The following is a 15,801-nucleotide window of genomic DNA, read 5'->3' on the forward strand; positions in this document are numbered from 1 at the left end:
GGAGGCATAGCCCAGGTTAAGCCCCTGTTCCTACTGTGGCCTATGGATATGCAGGAGGGTAATCTGAATATTGTCCAGCTGGCATGGGATATAGGCTCAGCAGGGAACTCTTCTTGGGCCCATAACCTCAGTCCCAGCCCCTGGGTAGGGTGGGGGGCCTGGCAGCAGCTGTCATTGCTGATGTTTTGGGTGTATCCTCACTGTGTATCCCAGCACAGAGTGCTCCTAGGCTGCTTGTGCTCTGGATTTGATGGGTAGATGTTGCTCTCTTTTTCTCTCTCTCTTGCCCACCCCCCAGGTGAGCAGACCCCTCCCCATGACCATGTTTGCCTAAGTGATGAGGTCAATCACCAAAATAGCACAACCTCCACCAAAGATCGGGGCACATCCACGGAGAGCCCGTGCCGGCGCACGGCCGCCACACAGATCGCCCCTGCCTGTGTTGTCTCCTCCCGGGTGCCTGAGAAGCACCAGGCTGCCAGCCGGCTCCCACCCCACAACCCCAGTGTGGTGGTGGTGACAAGGGGGCCGGAAGCCCACCGGGACCGCATCCGCTACCAGACGGACGTGAGGCTAGAGGCCACCGAGGAGATCTACCTGACACCTGTGCAGAAGAACTCAGACCCACTGGAGCCTGAGAAGCCCTTCCTGTCGCAGTCCAGCGAGAACCGCATGTCCATCAGTTCTGACATTGACACATCCAGCTACCCTCCACTGACGGGGAAGCCCAACCCCTCCATCAGCGAGGAGGACGAGGTGCTGGACTACGTGTCCTCACCCGAGAAGATGAGCCTGCCCAGGACCTCGTGCAGCAGCAGCAGCAACAGTGGCTACCGGCATGGGCACAGCCTTCCGAGGGCATCCGTGAGCTCAGACACCAGTGCCCTCTCTTATGACTCAGTCAAGTACACGCTGGTGGTAGATGAGAACGTGCAGCTGGAACTCGTCAGCCTGAAGCAGTGCTACTCGGGCTACAGCGACGAGAGTGACTCAGCAACCGTCTATGACAACTGCGTCTCCTCACCCTATGAGTCGGCCATCGGCGAGGAGTATGAGGAGGATGCGCTGAAGCGGGATTCAGTCTGCCTGTCTGAGGACTCCACCCCCGAGGCTGATATCCACTTCTCCAAGAAGTTCCTCAATGTCTTCATGAGTGGCCGGTCGCGTTCCTCTAGTGAGTCCTGGGCTGAGCGGGGAAGGAGTGGTACGAGATGGGGCTCAACGTAGATTGGGCTCCTCCAGTGGGTGCTGAGCCTGAGGGTGGGGGTGGCAGAGGGCTTTGTAACTGTATTGTAAAGTGATCCTGGTTCCCCCCGACTTCTCCCCCCGCCTGTGGTAACCGGACTTTGTGTCCAGTCAGTACATCTGACTGGATACTGCCAGGTCTCCTTTTTGACTGGACTTCCCAGTCGAAAACTGGACACTTGGAAACCCTACCCATGACTCATAAATTGCAGCAACCTCTAGTCACTCAGTCCTAGACTCCTTTTGTCTTAGGTGGGGGCTTGTAATTAACTTATTCTTAGTTATGTTAATAGAAGGGTGGGTTCACAGTCATCAGGAGGCCTGTTGTGATTTGCCCACCCAGTCATTAGTCCTTGCTGTTTAACAGTACAAGGCAGCAGAAGGAAACCTGTGTTTTTGGGGGGAGACCTGTAATTTGGGAACCCCTCTGTCAAATGACCTCAAATGTGGTTCACTAATGCTACCTTGCACCCTGATGAGGCACACCAAATTTCAAAGCAATGCGAATAACCATTCAGATTTTAGAGTACTTACAAGGGTGGAGTTTTAAAGCCTATAAAATGGTGGGACTGGAAACAATCCAGCTGTTTTTCTACATTGACGCACGCATAGTGTAAAAAATGTACATTGTCTTGAATACCGTTCTCAGTTTGGATCCCCCAGGGCACCATGCAGTACCTTGGAGTGAAACTCGACAGACTCCCATTTTGATCCCTAGATGTGTGCAAAAAAATAAAAATAAAAAAGCTACCTGCACGGTATATCCTGCTTCAAATAGGATATGCAGCAATGTCTCTCTCCGTGCCCCCCAGAAATACCTCTTTGGTCTCTACCAGGTCCTCCTGCCTCTGTCCTCAGCTGGTGAACCATCTGTGGTTTGTTGGCTGAGAGTAGTGTACTAGGGAAAGGGTGGGGCTTGTGTAAGCCCCCCCGGCCACCAGTAATGTCTCCCCAGCTTGAATTCCCCCCCCTTGGCTGTGCCACTCATATTATCCCTCCCCCAGAAATACACCCTGTCTACACTAATGCCCTGTTCATATCCTCTGCCTTCCTGGAGTTCGCTGGACGCAAGTGCCGTTCTGATGAACCACAGCTGGTTTGTCAAACAGGGACTTGGAAGCAGGAAGCCTCTATTGGTTCTCCAGCTCTCGGGGACATTAGGGGAGACCAGGGTCATTTCTAGGGGGTAGGGCTGGGGTGAGGAATGAGATGACTCCCACCTCATTTCTGGCCTTTGAGATGCCTGAGGAAATTGCTCTCCTTTACCCCACTACAGTTCTGCTGTCCAGTTCACTGGCTGGGACTCCGAGTCTGAATCCAACTCAGACCAAGCCCACTTTATGGAGTATGGAGGCCAAACTCTTGTCACTTAATTCTCCTGTGACCTATTCTCCTCCTGTGAGTTCAGTGCGGGCGCCCTGGGCAGAGTCCGCCTGCCAGCCAGCAGTTCCTGTGTGACTGGTTCCATAGCGCTCCCCACCTGCCCCATGCAGGAGCTACAAAGGGTTTCCCTTCTCCACTTGACAGTTGCTTTATGGCACCTATGCAAAAGCAGCTCGTGAGCCTTAGTCCTTTTGTACACGAAGCCACCAGCTCATCTGTCTCTGATTTGGCCTCCTTGAGCAGCCCGAGATGGAATGGGCCCAGGAGAATTGAACTCCCAGTATCGCCCAAAGGGGTCGCTGCAGAGCAGGGCTGGGGTGTGAGGAAGCTGGCTTTGCTGCCTGGGCTGTGCCATTTTCTAGAGGCCTTTGGGTGCAAGTGCTTTTCACCAGTGTCACACTGAAGGGCTTTCTGGAGTTTTGTGCAAGGCTGAGTTCTCTGGTCCTCAGCTGGGCGTGAGGAGAGATGCGGTTCTACCAGACACCCCGCTCCCACAGCTGGCATTGACATGCCAGTCCTGAACGCAGCGCACGCGCGTGCGCGCGCGCACACACACACACACACACACACCCCCTCCGGGGATACCACATAAGGAAACCCTGAAGTACGTGCCAGGGCACAGCTGCTCCAAGAGTGGGTCCTGAGAACAGTCTCCCTCACTCATCCCCTTAGAGACTGTAACGTTCCCCTTTGCAAACACAGGTGCAGAATCGTTTGGGCTGTTCTCCTGTACAATCAATGGGGAGGAGCAGGAACAGACTCACCGCGCTGTCTTTAGGTGAGTGTAGACACACCCTACACACCCCAGTCTGGTCAGCCTTTCTTCCCAGAACACTTGTTCTGCCTCTAGCCCAGAAGATGGGGGAAGGGGGGACTTCCTCACAACACCTGCTGCTCTGTGCCTGGCTGTACTGAGCCCAATCCAAACCTCTGCTTCCCTCTCACCAACACGCTTCTGGCGGGAGGGGGAGCACCAGTGGCCGAACTCTTGTAATTGGCCTGTATCTGTCTCACTTCCAGCTGGTGCACAAGCTAAGCAGTATCAAGCCTGGTCACTACTGGCGTGGGAGACCTCCAAGGAAATCTGGAAGTGCTCTGGGTGATTCAATAGGGGCCCCTTTTCAGTGCTGACCTGAAAGCTCCAGGATGGTACTGAGGGCCCTGTGCTGTCTGTAGATTGTAACTCTTGTGGTCATTAGGGATGCCCAAGCTCTTTACTCAAGCCCTGGTGTGCTGGCCAGTTGTAGCTCTGGGAAGGCTATTTTGCCTATTTCTGTTGGACAGTGTGTGACAAATGTTGCAGTCACATGGAGTATCTTTGGGTGACTCCTGGTATGGTTAGTGTGGGTTTAAATCAGTTTGTTGTTTTTATTATGTTTTCTCTGTAAGGCTTTTAGTGTAAGAATAAATGGGCTTGCTTAAAAAGAGCTGTGTGGTAACTTGTAGCTGCTGGCGATGCACTGCTCACACCCCTCGGGGAGAGACAGCAACGCACAGGCGCTGGCCATTAGGCAGACTGGCTTGCTGGGGATATCACAGTGTGCGGCAGGGAGCTGTGCGGCCTTAAAATCTCTGGGCAGAAGGGAGTGGGACAAGGGCCCTGCCTAGAGACAGGTGATGGCAGGGGTGAAAGTAAACCGGTATGGGCTGGTATGGCGTACCCGTAAAAAGTGGCCATTAGTACTGGCCCTTGCACAGCCGACGTTAACATGTTGCTGCAGCAGCGCTTTAAGCAGGGTCCTTTGCTGCGGCCGTGCTTTAATGTCGCCGCCCTTTTTGCGCCCCCGTCAGCTGCCCTGCTGGGTCCCCACCGGCAGGGCCACTGACAGAGTGGGCAAAAGGAGCAGCTACCCCAGGGCTGGCAATTTAAAAGGGCCTGGGGCTCCAACCACTGCTGCTGCTACTGCGGATGGGCCAGCTGGGGGATGCTGACCCCAGTCCCGCCTCTTCTGACCAAGGCCCTGCCCCTTCCAGGGGTCGGAGCAGGCCCCGCACTGGTAAATGTTGAATGTTACTTTCACCCCTGAGGTGATGGCTGGAGACATGACTGGGCATTCTGGAGTGGACCATGGATGGTGGTTGGGGGAATATACAGTAGCAATTGCCCTGAAACTGTGGCACAGAGGATTCTCCGTCTCTCCCTGTCCCTAGCTGCTAGGCAGTGTTGTAGCTGCTAGGCAACCAGTGCTCCTGGTTGGAAAAGTGCTGGTGACTCCCCCCTCAGGTTTGTGCCTCGTCATGCGGATGAGCTGGAGTTGGAGGTGGATGACCCTCTGCTGGTGGAGGTGCAGGCAGAAGATTATTGGTACGAGGCCTACAACATGAGGACAGGTGACCGGGGCATCTTCCCTGCTTACTATGCGATTGAGGTCACCAAGGATCCTGACCACATTACAGGTACTGGGCCCCTCTCTACAGCTTGCATGTTGCCTCCCAATCCTGACCTACCCAGGACGCCCCTTGCTATTCCAGCCTATGGCCTCTCCTGAGCAGAGGCTGCCAGTCTTGCTGGGGTGGAGAGAGGATTATGTTGTGCACAAACTTCAGCTAAGAAGCAAGTGGAGACATAGCCAACTTCTGTTTGTAGCTCTGGGTCCCAGGACCTCTGCCTGTTCGGAACTTTAGGAACGGTGCATCCCTAGGCCTGCGATGCTATGGGTGTGTGTGTGTGTTGTGTGGACGTGCACTGATGCCATGGTGGGGTGTGGGGGGGTGCATGTGTGTGCGCATGAGCTTGCCCTGATGCTGTGTATGGGAGGGGGACATTATGCACTGATATGGGGAGGGGATTGCACATTCTCATCTGCTTTGCGCTTTATCTTCCAGCCCTGACCAAGAACAGTGACTGGATGGATCAGTTCCAGGTGAAATTCCTTGGCTCAGTCCAGGTTCCATATCACAAAGGCAACGATGTGCTGTGTGCGGCTATGCAGAAGGTACAGCAGCCCTCAAGTCCTGGTCTCCCAAGGGGGCAAAGAATCTATATTCCTGCCTGCAGAGCAAAGTGCTTTCTGAGAAGATCTGGGAGCAAGGCGATCATTTCCCTGGGGATGAGAGGGGGCTGAGACCTCATTTGGCGGAACGAGGGTGGTAAGTACTCATGTGGTTTGGGTTTGTCATAGTGTGTCCCTTTGTCTCCTCCCAGATCGCCACCACCCGCCGCCTCACTGTGCACTTTAATCCACCCTCCAGCTGCACTCTGGAGATCAATGTGCGAGGAGTCAAGATTGCTGTGAAATCTGATGATTCCAAGGAGCAGAACAAGGTAACAAACCCCCGAACCTCAGCTCTGCTCACATACATGTCCAGGCTATCCCTGGTCCACCTGATCACATTCCTAATGCATAGCATATCGCTCTTCAATCACAGCTCCACATTAGCTCATGCCCACTAAAATAAAGACAATATTCTTATAGAAGCAATGAGATATCCCTGATTTGCACCTCTCCCTGATAGATTGTTCCTGGACCCCAGAAATGCACCCTGAGGGGCTGGAATGTGTATAGTAGGATCCACCCCTCTCAAACACAATGGGATCTTCCCTGCCAGGGCCCTAGCATTAAATCCAACCTCCCAGCCCTTAGGGGAGCAGGATCCTGCCCACCAGGCACTAACACTGAGATCCACCCTTCCAGCCAGTGGGTGCACTACTTCACTGGAATATTAGAGAGCTGAGCTGCTTTGATAATCTGTGAGCTGTTTCTAAACCCTTCTGCTGCTATTTTTGAGCGTGGCTCTTGGATCTGAACAGCAAAGCTCTTTAGATGGACATTGGAGGCTTCTGATTAGCGTTCTGCATAAGTAGCCTATGCAGAGCCTACAAGAGGCAGGTGCAGAGCCACATGGGGCCTTTAGGCAAAGCCATTCAGAAACCCTTCCCCAGCGGTGATGCAGTTTCCCTGCTGGAGTAATTCAGTGGTGCCAGGTACTAGCAGCTTGGATTTTACTCAGATTGTATTTAAGGGACACTATTAACTTGATTATTTTTAAAACTAATATCAGAAACTGGAATTTTTAAATAGGACCCCTTTAAACAGTTGGGCCTGAGTGATGGATTTAATTCCTGTTATTATTTTGCATCCCCATTGTGCCTAGGAGCCCCATTCAGGGACCAGGAACCCTTTATGCTAGGTGCTGTACAAAGAGAACTAAAAGATGGTCTCTGCCCCAAAGAGTTTACAGGCTAAGTAGAAGATGAGACCTCAGTTGGACACAGATGGGGGAATACAGGGAAACAATGAGACAACATTGGTTGGCATGATAGGCAGTGGTCTCAGCACACCAGGAGCCTAACTGTTGTCAAGTTTTTAGTAGGTGTCACAGCAGAGGAGCTTTAAGGTGGATAATGGTTTATTAGTTTTGCGGGTGTTCACGAGGAGCTCCTCCCAGTCAGGTGGGGCAGCATGGGAGAAAGTGCAAAGGTGCTTGTTTGAAAATGTAACAGGCGGGCAATGCAGCATTCTGAATGGATGTGAGCAGGGCAAGGTTGCATTTGTCAAGGCCAGCATGAGAGCCTAGAGGAGAGTTTTAGCGGTGGGGATGGATGAGAAAGGCCATAGCTTAGATATGTTAAATTATTTGTATATAACTGCTTTTCTGCTCCCTGCCTGGGGTTCAGCAAGGGAAAAACTGACTATACGGAGCAAACAGTGACACTGATGCTAAAAGTGCTCTCAAATGCACAAAGGAAATAGAAAGGAACTGAGCAAGAGCTCTGTGTAAGCTCAAAGCTTGTATCTCGACTCTAACCAGAAGTTGGTCCAATATAAGATATGACCTCACCCACCTTGTCTGTCAAAGGAAACACACGCGCACACACACACACATGAAAATGCTATGGCCGCTGTGAATGCTAATAGCTGTCAGTGATGGGAATCATGAGCCTAACCTGTAAGAAGAGTAGCTATAGTCCTTCCCATAAGAGATGTGATTTCACATGTAGACAGTGCCTCTTGCAAGCTCATGCCAGGGAGAGGTTCGAGCTAGAGCCAGGAATCAAGCCTGCAAATGCTGAGCAAGCTTCCTTCAGCTCTGACAAGGCACCTCAGCCCTCGCTCACAACACCCCCTGAAATTCCAGTCCCAGGCTCCACGCACAGCCCTGCTCATGCACCTCAGTCCCGATATGTTATCCCCGTCCTGGACCCACCCCCACTCCCCGCAGCCCTGGCCATGCCTCCCCAGTCCTGACCTGCAGCACCTCACTATATTGCAGTCCAGACCTCTGCAAAGCAGTCACCAATTTTGTCAATTTGTTTGGAGGTTTATGATGGCAACAAATAAGTCGGGGTCAGGCCAAGAGACACTTTCATGTGGAACCTGATTCTGGATCTCCATGGGTGAGATGGGCAGTGTGTTACCCTCCTGTGCCCCATAGAGGCAGCCCTGTATCTCCCTAGCAGTGCAGGCTGAGTCTGACAGCTCTTTTCTCTGTCTCACAGGGTAATAAATGTAGCCACTTTTTCCAGCTGAAGAACATTTCCTTCTGTGGATACCATCCAAAGAACAACAAGTGAGTGCCCAAGGGGTCAAGGGCCTCCATGATCCTGATCCTGGGGGAGAGGCCCCTTTTCCTTTTCAGCCTGCTCTCTACTTATAGACTTAGTTGTGTTCCCTGGGAGCAAGGGTGGGAGAGGGGGGCTTTCCATCTGTCATAATCTTCCTCCTCCTCCTCCTTCCTATGGGTTTCCCTTCCCTGTAAATGCTATCCACTTTTCCCCGCAGTTGCAGGCATGGACCAGCCCTGGGAGTTGGATGCTTTCTGCCCCAGGGTGTTGTGAGGGTTAAAAGGTATTTGCAGTGGGTTCTGAAGATGGGGCTAGGAATGTGCTGTGAGTGATTATCAGACCAAAGCTGAGTCACTGGACAGTGGAAGGGTTTTTCCGGTTTTTCCTCATTTCACCGTGCCCAGGGCTGGGCATTTGCCCAAGCGCCACAAGTGACTCTTTGGAGTCTGTCTTTCTTGGGGCTCCCCAGCCCAATTTAGTTCCTCTGCCACCGGAAGTAGAGTGGCTTGATCCCAGTTTCCATGCCCTTCCCACGGGTGAGTCAGGCCTTCCTGTGAATAATTCCTGGCTCCTAGGCTGTTGCTCTAATGGGGCATACAGCCTGGGCAGTGGGCAGACCCCTTCCTTTGCAGCACAGCCCTGTGCATGGCCTCTGCTCCAGCCTCACCTGCTCTCTTCTCTCCCAGATATTTTGGGTTTATCACCAAGCACCCAGCTGACCACAGATTTGCCTGTCACGTCTTCGTCTCAGAGGAGTCCACTAAGCCGCTTGCGGAGTCTGTAGGGTGAGTCCGGGGAGGGCTGGAGGAGGGGATAGATTTCTTTCTTCTCTAGGGCAGCAGTTTCCAGTCCCTGCTCCAGGCTCTGTTTTCTGCCTCAGTTCTGAGACTAGGCTGGGCTGTGCCCTGGGGGGGCTATTGCCTTGCCTTGAATTGTGGTGCTCTCCCCTGCCATGGACCTTGGGCTACAGACAGGAGCCGCCCAGCTGAGCTGGGAGAGGGGAGCTCTGGTTGGGACAGGCGGAGAGAGTGAGGATTAGGGTACTTAAACTCTCTCAGGTATTTTCCATGGCAGTTTGGTGCTGTGTCGAGAAGATCTGGGGGCTGACGTCCTCTAGGAATAGGGGCCAGTTAGAGCAAGACTGCTGTGCTGTGGCTTTGTGACTTGTACACTGGACCAACAACTGATTTCACAGGAGGCCCCGACCAGCTGAGGCATTGTATAGTGATAACTGTTGCCTTGGGCTGGGTTGGAGCAGGTGCCCTAGAGGTGAAAGGCTCTGGATCCCATTCCCCAGTCCCCTGAGCCACCCCAGAAAGGAGCAATTGCCCAGACAGGTTTGGAACTGCTGCTGTGTGCCACTCTGTGTCCCTGAGTGCCACATAAATGCTCTCAATAGTGACACCACGTGGCTGACCTGAGTCCTTCTAGCTACTCAGTGGTGAGGCCTATGGATCTGTGTCCCTGCCATTTCCCCATTGCTGTGCCATGTCAGGTGAATGGTTCAAGGATGGATTTGGCCTCTGAGCCTCAATTCACACACCACTGCTGCAGGGGGAGGAGCAAAGGATGGAAGGTTTGCAGGACTGCCAGGAGCTAAGACCTTTGTCCTCTTATTGCCCAAGAGCTTTACAGCCCCCTGGAATCCTGGGAGTGCCCAGCAAGAATAGGCTGCTTCCGTAACCCTCTATGACAGGAACAGGAGCCAGCAACAAGCCTGTGCTTGGTTAAAGGGAACCAAATCCCAACAGCATTGAAACAAGCCCCAGGGCCTCTTGGGGACAGGATGTGCAACCTTCACAGAGTAGACAGGGATGTGTAGGAGAATGAGGGATTGCCCCCAAAAGGAAAGAGCGAAGACCATCACTGGAGACATTCCAGGGGGGCTGACAGAACCATGGGAGATAGACAATAGCAGCCAGTCCTGCCCTAGGCCCCAAGGGATAGATTAGAAAGCACCTAATGGGGACTTTCCAGCTTGTTTCTAGAACTCTAAGAAAACAAATCCCTGAATTCTGATAGGGGCTAAAGGCCTGTTCAGAATCCCTGACCAAATGGGGGATGTGCATGCAAGGTACACACGGCTTGGATGGGGGAGCTGCTAGTGCATTGAGTGGCAACCGCACCTCAGCCTGCTCTCTGCTCTGTCTGTTGCAGGAGGGCTTTCCAGCAGTTCTACAAGGAATATGTGGAGTACACCTGCCCCACAGAGGACATCTACCTGGAGTAGGGACTGGGCCAGGCGCTCTTCTGTACAGACAGGGCCAGCGAACTCGCCCATTCCCCATCATGCATGGACAAGCTGCTTTGACATTGGAGGAGGAACAGAGCTGGGGATGGCTCCCTTGGTGCATGGAGGACTGCCTCTTTTCAGGACTCTCCTTCCTCAGGCTGGGGGTTGGGGGATGGGAGGGGGAGAGATGAAAAATGGGGTTTATTGTAAAATACTCCTTTAGTTTATTATATTGAAGAAGAAGCACGGCTGTGGGCTCTGAAGGGGGAACAGGCAGCCTGGGGCAGGAATGCAGCTGTGGCACTGGGGCTGGCCTAGGACAGAGCAGCCCTGTCACTGTGTAAGTGAGAGGGCTGGCCTGGTGTGATGAGAGAGCACTCATCCTCCTCCCTCCTGGGTGCTGGAGTGAGGACGCCTCCCAGCTCCTGGCCTGGCTTGCAGCCTTAGCCAGCTTTCTACAGCTCCCTCAGGCTGATTTTTAACTCCAGGGCAGCATTGGCCTTGCACTGTGACGCCCCATCAGCTGCTGAGAACTGAAGCTGATAGGAACAGGTCAGCCTAAGTCCTGACTGAGAGGGAAGGGAGTAGCTCCACCCCACCCCGTGGGGCAGGGGGCCCTGGGCATGGCAGAGAAAGGCAACTGCTAAAAGCCTTGGAACCACTTTGAGGGGTACCACATGGAAGATAGTCTCACCCCTGCACTCCTCCCAGAAGGGAAGAGCAGCCTGGTTTGTAGCCTCCCTGCCATTCCCACCCAGACATCCTGAAAGAACCCCCTGCTTTCCAGGGGTGAATATTAGCCTGGGCTGAGGCTATGGGGCCCTATTTCTCCTCCCTGTAGAGGAGTGAGTTTGAGGAGGAGCGGGGAGCAGAAGAATCAGTGCTGTCTCAAAGAGTGGGAGGGGAACAGTTCCTCCAGGGGCCCCTGCCCTTAAGTCTCTAGGTGGGGGGAATTCCTCTGCTCCTCCCCCCACCAGCTGCAGGTGCCAGTGGCTGTGGGCTACTTGCATACTGGGATGCAAGTTTGAAAGTGAGAGGCAGCGGGTCTAGTCCATCCGCAGTGGGATGAGCACACCAAGAATTTCTTCCCCGCCTCCATGATGGCAGTGACCCCACTGAGGGGGAGAGGCGCCAGGAAACAAGCTGGGACCCTGATACAAGAGAGGGAGCAGCAAGGGGCTCAGGACTGCAGTGAGGTGTGCTAATATCTAGGGGATGACACTTCTCCCTGCCAGTCAAGGTCTCTGGCCTTCAGCTGGATTTGCTGTGGTGGCAAAACTATTAAACATAAAGTTTCATGGAGCTGCTCTACATATCTGTGTGTCACACCAGAGCACTGGGAAAGGCCTGCAGCTCCTCTGTCACAGCCTTGTTACATAGGCATCCTGCCCATTTTCTCCTTCCCAGGGGCCTCTTCAGAGAGCCCCACCCAGCACCTCCAAGCCCAAAGTAGATTGAGCATCATGGCAGAGAAGCTTACGTGGCAGCCGGGGGGGCTGCACAGAATGGCTTTCTATGGACGAGTGATCTCAGTTCTCTCTGCCTGGGATCCCCCCCTCGGCACTCGGGTGGAGACAGGCTGCCTTCATTAGGGGGGAGGAGTAATTTTAGGGGCTTCATCTTCAGCTACACCATCTCCAGCAGCTGAAGAAACATCCCTGGGACAAGGGGGACTAGGCTGAAGCAGGGGCAGCCCTCTACCTTCACTTTCCACCCCACCCCAGCAGCCATCACTGAGCAGCTCCTCAGTCTGTCTTGCTGTACAGCACACCTTTTATAAAGCAACTAGTGCACAGGGCCAGAGCTGGAGTCCCTAGGGCTCATGGAGACCCCCACTGCACCAAGTCCCTGGGAAGCTCACAGGACATTGTCATAATAATACTCTGTCAAGTCTGGCTCATCCCGCTTGCTCTTGTGTGCTCGGTGCAGGCCTGCTGGCTGCTTCCGGGGTGCTCGAGTCTGGAACCGGGGGTACTTCGGTTTAATGCCATAATCTATGGAAGGAGAGAGAGCTGATGATGGAGAGGGAGAGAAACACAGGCCCCAAAACAGCCTGTGTTGTGGGGAAACTGCCTACAGCCATTCATGATCCAAGTTTGGGTCCAGTACTCACACGTACACCCCCCACTCTGGAGGTGGTGTGTGCTTTTGGGAACTACGAAAAGTAATTCCTGGGCTATAGCAGCACCTAGAGCAGTGCAGCCATCACCCTGCAGTAGCAGCAACTTCTGTGCCATACACAATAAAGAGCATGTGCCTGTTACATGTCCATGCACAGGGAGGGAAAATCACTGCAAATGAGGTGCAACTGGTACAGGCTGGCTTCTCAGGGGCTTTCCCTACAGCCTGGCCAGCTGAACTGTGGCAGGGGGTGGGGCAGTTTGGACTCATGGCCAGCTGGCTATACAGAGACAGGCTGCTAAGGAGAGGGCTTGGCTGCGGGGTGAGCCATAGCTGCAAGTAAGGGGAGACCCTGCTGGCTAAGTGAGGCTGTCTCTCACCTGAATTAGCCTTTAAAATAGTAATCTCCTACCACTCCATGGCTTGCAGTGACATTAGGCCTGCTTTCCTCAGCTGAAACTGGCTCCTATATTCCAGTGTTTGGGGGAATAATCCTTTGCCCCTGGAGAGGGTGAGCTGGGGCTTTGAAGTGGATCCCTCATGCAGTAAACCAGGCTCTTCCATGCTCTCGGCAGGGGGAAGAGGGAAAGCCTGCTTGCCCCTGGAAGCAGGAGCCTTGAGAATCAGACTTACAACCTTGAGTGGCAGCGACTGGCTCCCACAGACCTGTGACTGGGAAACGGTGAGGAGTGAACCCCTGAGGAAGCCACGGTCTTGCCCCCACCCCACCTCATAGTAACCCTTCCTTTTGCATTCCTTGGCTGTGGGGACTTGGCTTTGGTGGTGCAGGAGGCAGTGCACCTGCTGTGCTCTAAGGAGGCTGAACGGGAACTGTCCATGCCCCCCATGACAGCATGTTAGAGCAGCGTAAGTTGGTACCGTCCACCAGGCCGAAGTGCTGCTGTGGGAGCTCCAGGGGAGCAGAGAAATCCTCAGGGACTGAGCCGCTGAGCCTGCAATAGAAATGCATGGTCAGGGGAGCAGGAAGCTCCCAGGGCTGATGCATTCACTAGTCTCCTCCCAGCAGCAGGGCTGGGGCTGCCTGCGCATTTCCAGTTGAAGCTCAACCTGGGTTCTAGCCACAGGTCTTAGGGTGCTGGGCATAAAAGACAGCAGCAGGGCTGGAATGAGATGGTGGGTAATTGCATTTGGCCTAGGAGGCACTTAGCCTACTGTTAGAGCTTAAATGGTGGAGCAGTGCCAGGGCTCCAGGAAACAGGCTGACTTGGCCAGGTTATGTGCATTTGACAGTTGTCCTTAATGTGGACAGGGTGAGTTGTGCATTGGCTTCCCTCAGTTAAGGACAGGTGCATTTTACAGCTTGCAGTAGGCTCTGAAGGGAAGAGTGCCCCCTGCTAGAATGGGGGTGGGGGAAGATTTAAGGTGCAGCAGATAGGCTGCACCCACTCCGGATCTTCTGCATGGTTCAAACAGGGCAATTCCCACTGCTTTGGCCTAAGCTTTGATCCCTACCCTTCAGTATCCAGCTGCCAGCTCAGCTCATGCCTGAGTCTCCTGCATATGTTCTAGGGCAGGCACCTGGGGGCAGAGGAAGGAGTGGGCACAAACTTTGCAGTGGCCATGTTACCTTTGGGGAAGTGGTACAGGGAGCACAGCCCCCAGTAGGAGTGTCAGCAGCAGGTACAGCTTCATGGAGCCCAGCTTAACTATACTGTGTCCTTGCAGAAGCAGGCTGGACTCTGCCTATCCTCCTTTTCTTTCATTGGTGGAACATAATGACATCATGAGTCCCTACAGTGACATCACAAAAGGAGCAAACACATAAAGTATCACTTTCATTTGTAACAGGAGTGTTGGTAACACATCAGAGGCAAGGCCTGGAGATAGAGCAGCAGAGAAGCATGGCCCCAAGTAGCAAGCTGGGGATAATGCAGGTGTTAGGGCAACAACGTAGGTGTCTGGACAATATTATCCCCTTTGATTGCAATTGTGATAGAAGGGGGTAGATGGCTACCTTGCTGCCTCCTTAGTGCATCTACCACCTCACATCACAGCAGCTCACAGAGGCTTTGAGAGCCTCTTTCTTAACTGGGTGGGGCCCAGCACAGAGCCAGCACCATAAGCTAATTTAAAAAGGGTATCTCCTGCAGGAACAGCTTAGGCCGCTACTCGTCACATGCAGCCAGGATTTGGAAGCTCTTCCTGACACAAAGCGATCTACTCCACTCCTGACCTAAGCATCCTCCTGGGCTCTCCTCAGGCTGCCACTCTAACTGGAGTGTGGCATTGGCAGTCACAACGCACAGCTCATGCTGTGTAGTCTCCACTCGATCCCCCATCATTTTGGTAGCGTTCAGAATTGCCCTCCTCATGTTTAACTCTCTAAATGTTTGCCTCAAAGCCTTTGTCTCTTCCCGCAAGCCTCACCACTTCCTGCAATCTGCTTCTTCTCTGCAGTTTCCCGATCTCCACCCAGCGTAGGCAGACATCTGCAATGAAATGGATGAAGTCCTTTCTCTCCCTTCACTAGGCGCCTCTGGACTGAATGAAGCATATTCCCCAGCCCATGGCTCCATGCTGCTGCAGCCTGGACCATATGCTGTCACTGCCTCCTGCCGTGTAGTAATTGAAGTATACTGCATGAATGATACTATCCAAACTGGCTGTCCTGTGCTGGAGTGGCCATGAGGCCCAGGTTTTCTCTTGCTGGTCAAGCTGATAGCCCTGCAGAGAATACAGCGACTTCTGCTCCATTACAGGCTCTACTCCAAGCACTCCAGCGAGAAGTCCCTGCTGTACACCCACCACTGTAGTATCTGGGGCCCCCAGGCCAGTTTAAGTAAGACCATTATCATCACCCTATTCTGTGCCCACCTCTGTGAAACGACTTCTTGCTGAGGTGTCATTCTGGGTGTTGATAACCAGTGGGGAACTACTCAAGGACTCTGGTTCAGTGAAAGTTGCCACAAAGGGAGGAGCTGGTGAGATTAGAAGATGGTTACGATACACCGAGCTCAGTGAGAGAAATATGGGAGCTGCTCAGACTGCAACAAGCCCATGGTTCCTCTATTGTCAGGGTATTCCCTAGAGAGAACAAAAGGGCATTGGCAGGGCAGGCCTGGAAGAACAGCAGGGTGGCTGGGCATGACAGACTGCATCATCAGAGCTGAGCATGGGAAACCTGGGCCTAGAACACACCTTACACTCCAGGGCCAGATGTTCTGTAGCTCCGTGAATGGGAGTCTGCCCCACCCCTGGCTGCTCCATGCATAGTTCTGGCAGAACAGTGCTGTGTTTCCCTCTACCATTCCTCAGCCAGCAAAGAGACTAACCACCCCCATTTCTTTAGTTG

The 15,801-nt window shown here is 53.4% G+C and overlaps 2 protein-coding genes across 4 annotated transcripts in view; one reads left to right on the plus strand and one right to left on the minus strand.

Moving 5' to 3' along the window:
- MAPK8IP1 (mitogen-activated protein kinase 8 interacting protein 1) overlaps positions 1-11,669 on the plus strand; it is a 50,759-nt gene extending 39,090 nt beyond the window's left edge. For all 3 annotated transcript variants that reach the window (XM_038405067.2, XM_043515607.1, XM_038405068.2), the window contains 8 exons: positions 299-1,174; positions 3,331-3,406; positions 4,853-5,025; positions 5,455-5,564; positions 5,774-5,893; positions 8,069-8,139; positions 8,821-8,919; positions 10,292-11,669. In XM_038405067.2, coding sequence (XP_038260995.1) covers positions 299-1,174; positions 3,331-3,406; positions 4,853-5,025; positions 5,455-5,564; positions 5,774-5,893; positions 8,069-8,139; positions 8,821-8,919; positions 10,292-10,364 — 1,598 coding nt within the window. In that variant the 3' untranslated portion in view covers positions 10,365-11,669. The remainder of the gene's footprint in view (positions 1-298; positions 1,175-3,330; positions 3,407-4,852; positions 5,026-5,454; positions 5,565-5,773; positions 5,894-8,068; positions 8,140-8,820; positions 8,920-10,291) is intronic.
- A 50-nt stretch (positions 11,670-11,719) lies between these two features.
- On the minus strand, positions 11,720-14,141 carry C6H11orf94 (chromosome 6 C11orf94 homolog). The gene is made up of 3 exons (XM_038405082.2): positions 14,077-14,141; positions 13,368-13,441; positions 11,720-12,361 (listed from the first exon to the last, which is right to left on the minus strand). Exons 1-3 carry the CDS (start codon positions 14,139-14,141, stop codon positions 12,225-12,227), a joined length of 276 nt encoding a protein of 91 aa, XP_038261010.1. The 3' UTR covers positions 11,720-12,224.
- Between the last annotated feature and the right edge of the window lie 1,660 nt (positions 14,142-15,801).

The sequence above is a fragment of the Dermochelys coriacea genome, chromosome 6, assembly GCF_009764565.3.
Source record: "Dermochelys coriacea isolate rDerCor1 chromosome 6, rDerCor1.pri.v4, whole genome shotgun sequence".
NCBI classification, from domain to species: Eukaryota; Metazoa; Chordata; order Testudines; family Dermochelyidae; genus Dermochelys; species Dermochelys coriacea.

Excerpts from the sequence above, each read along its gene's own strand:
- C6H11orf94 (XM_038405082.2), bottom strand. The coding sequence starts at position 14,141 with ATGAAGCTGTACCTGCTGCTGACACTCCTACTGGGGGCTGTGCTCCCT. Across the intron at positions 13,442-14,076 it reads CCTGTACCACTTCCCCAAAG|GCTCAGCGGCTCAGTCCCTG; the intron begins GTAACATGGCCA and ends TTTCTATTGCAG. Across the intron at positions 12,362-13,367 it reads GCACTTCGGCCTGGTGGACG|ATTATGGCATTAAACCGAAG; the intron begins GTACCAACTTAC and ends CTCCTTCCATAG.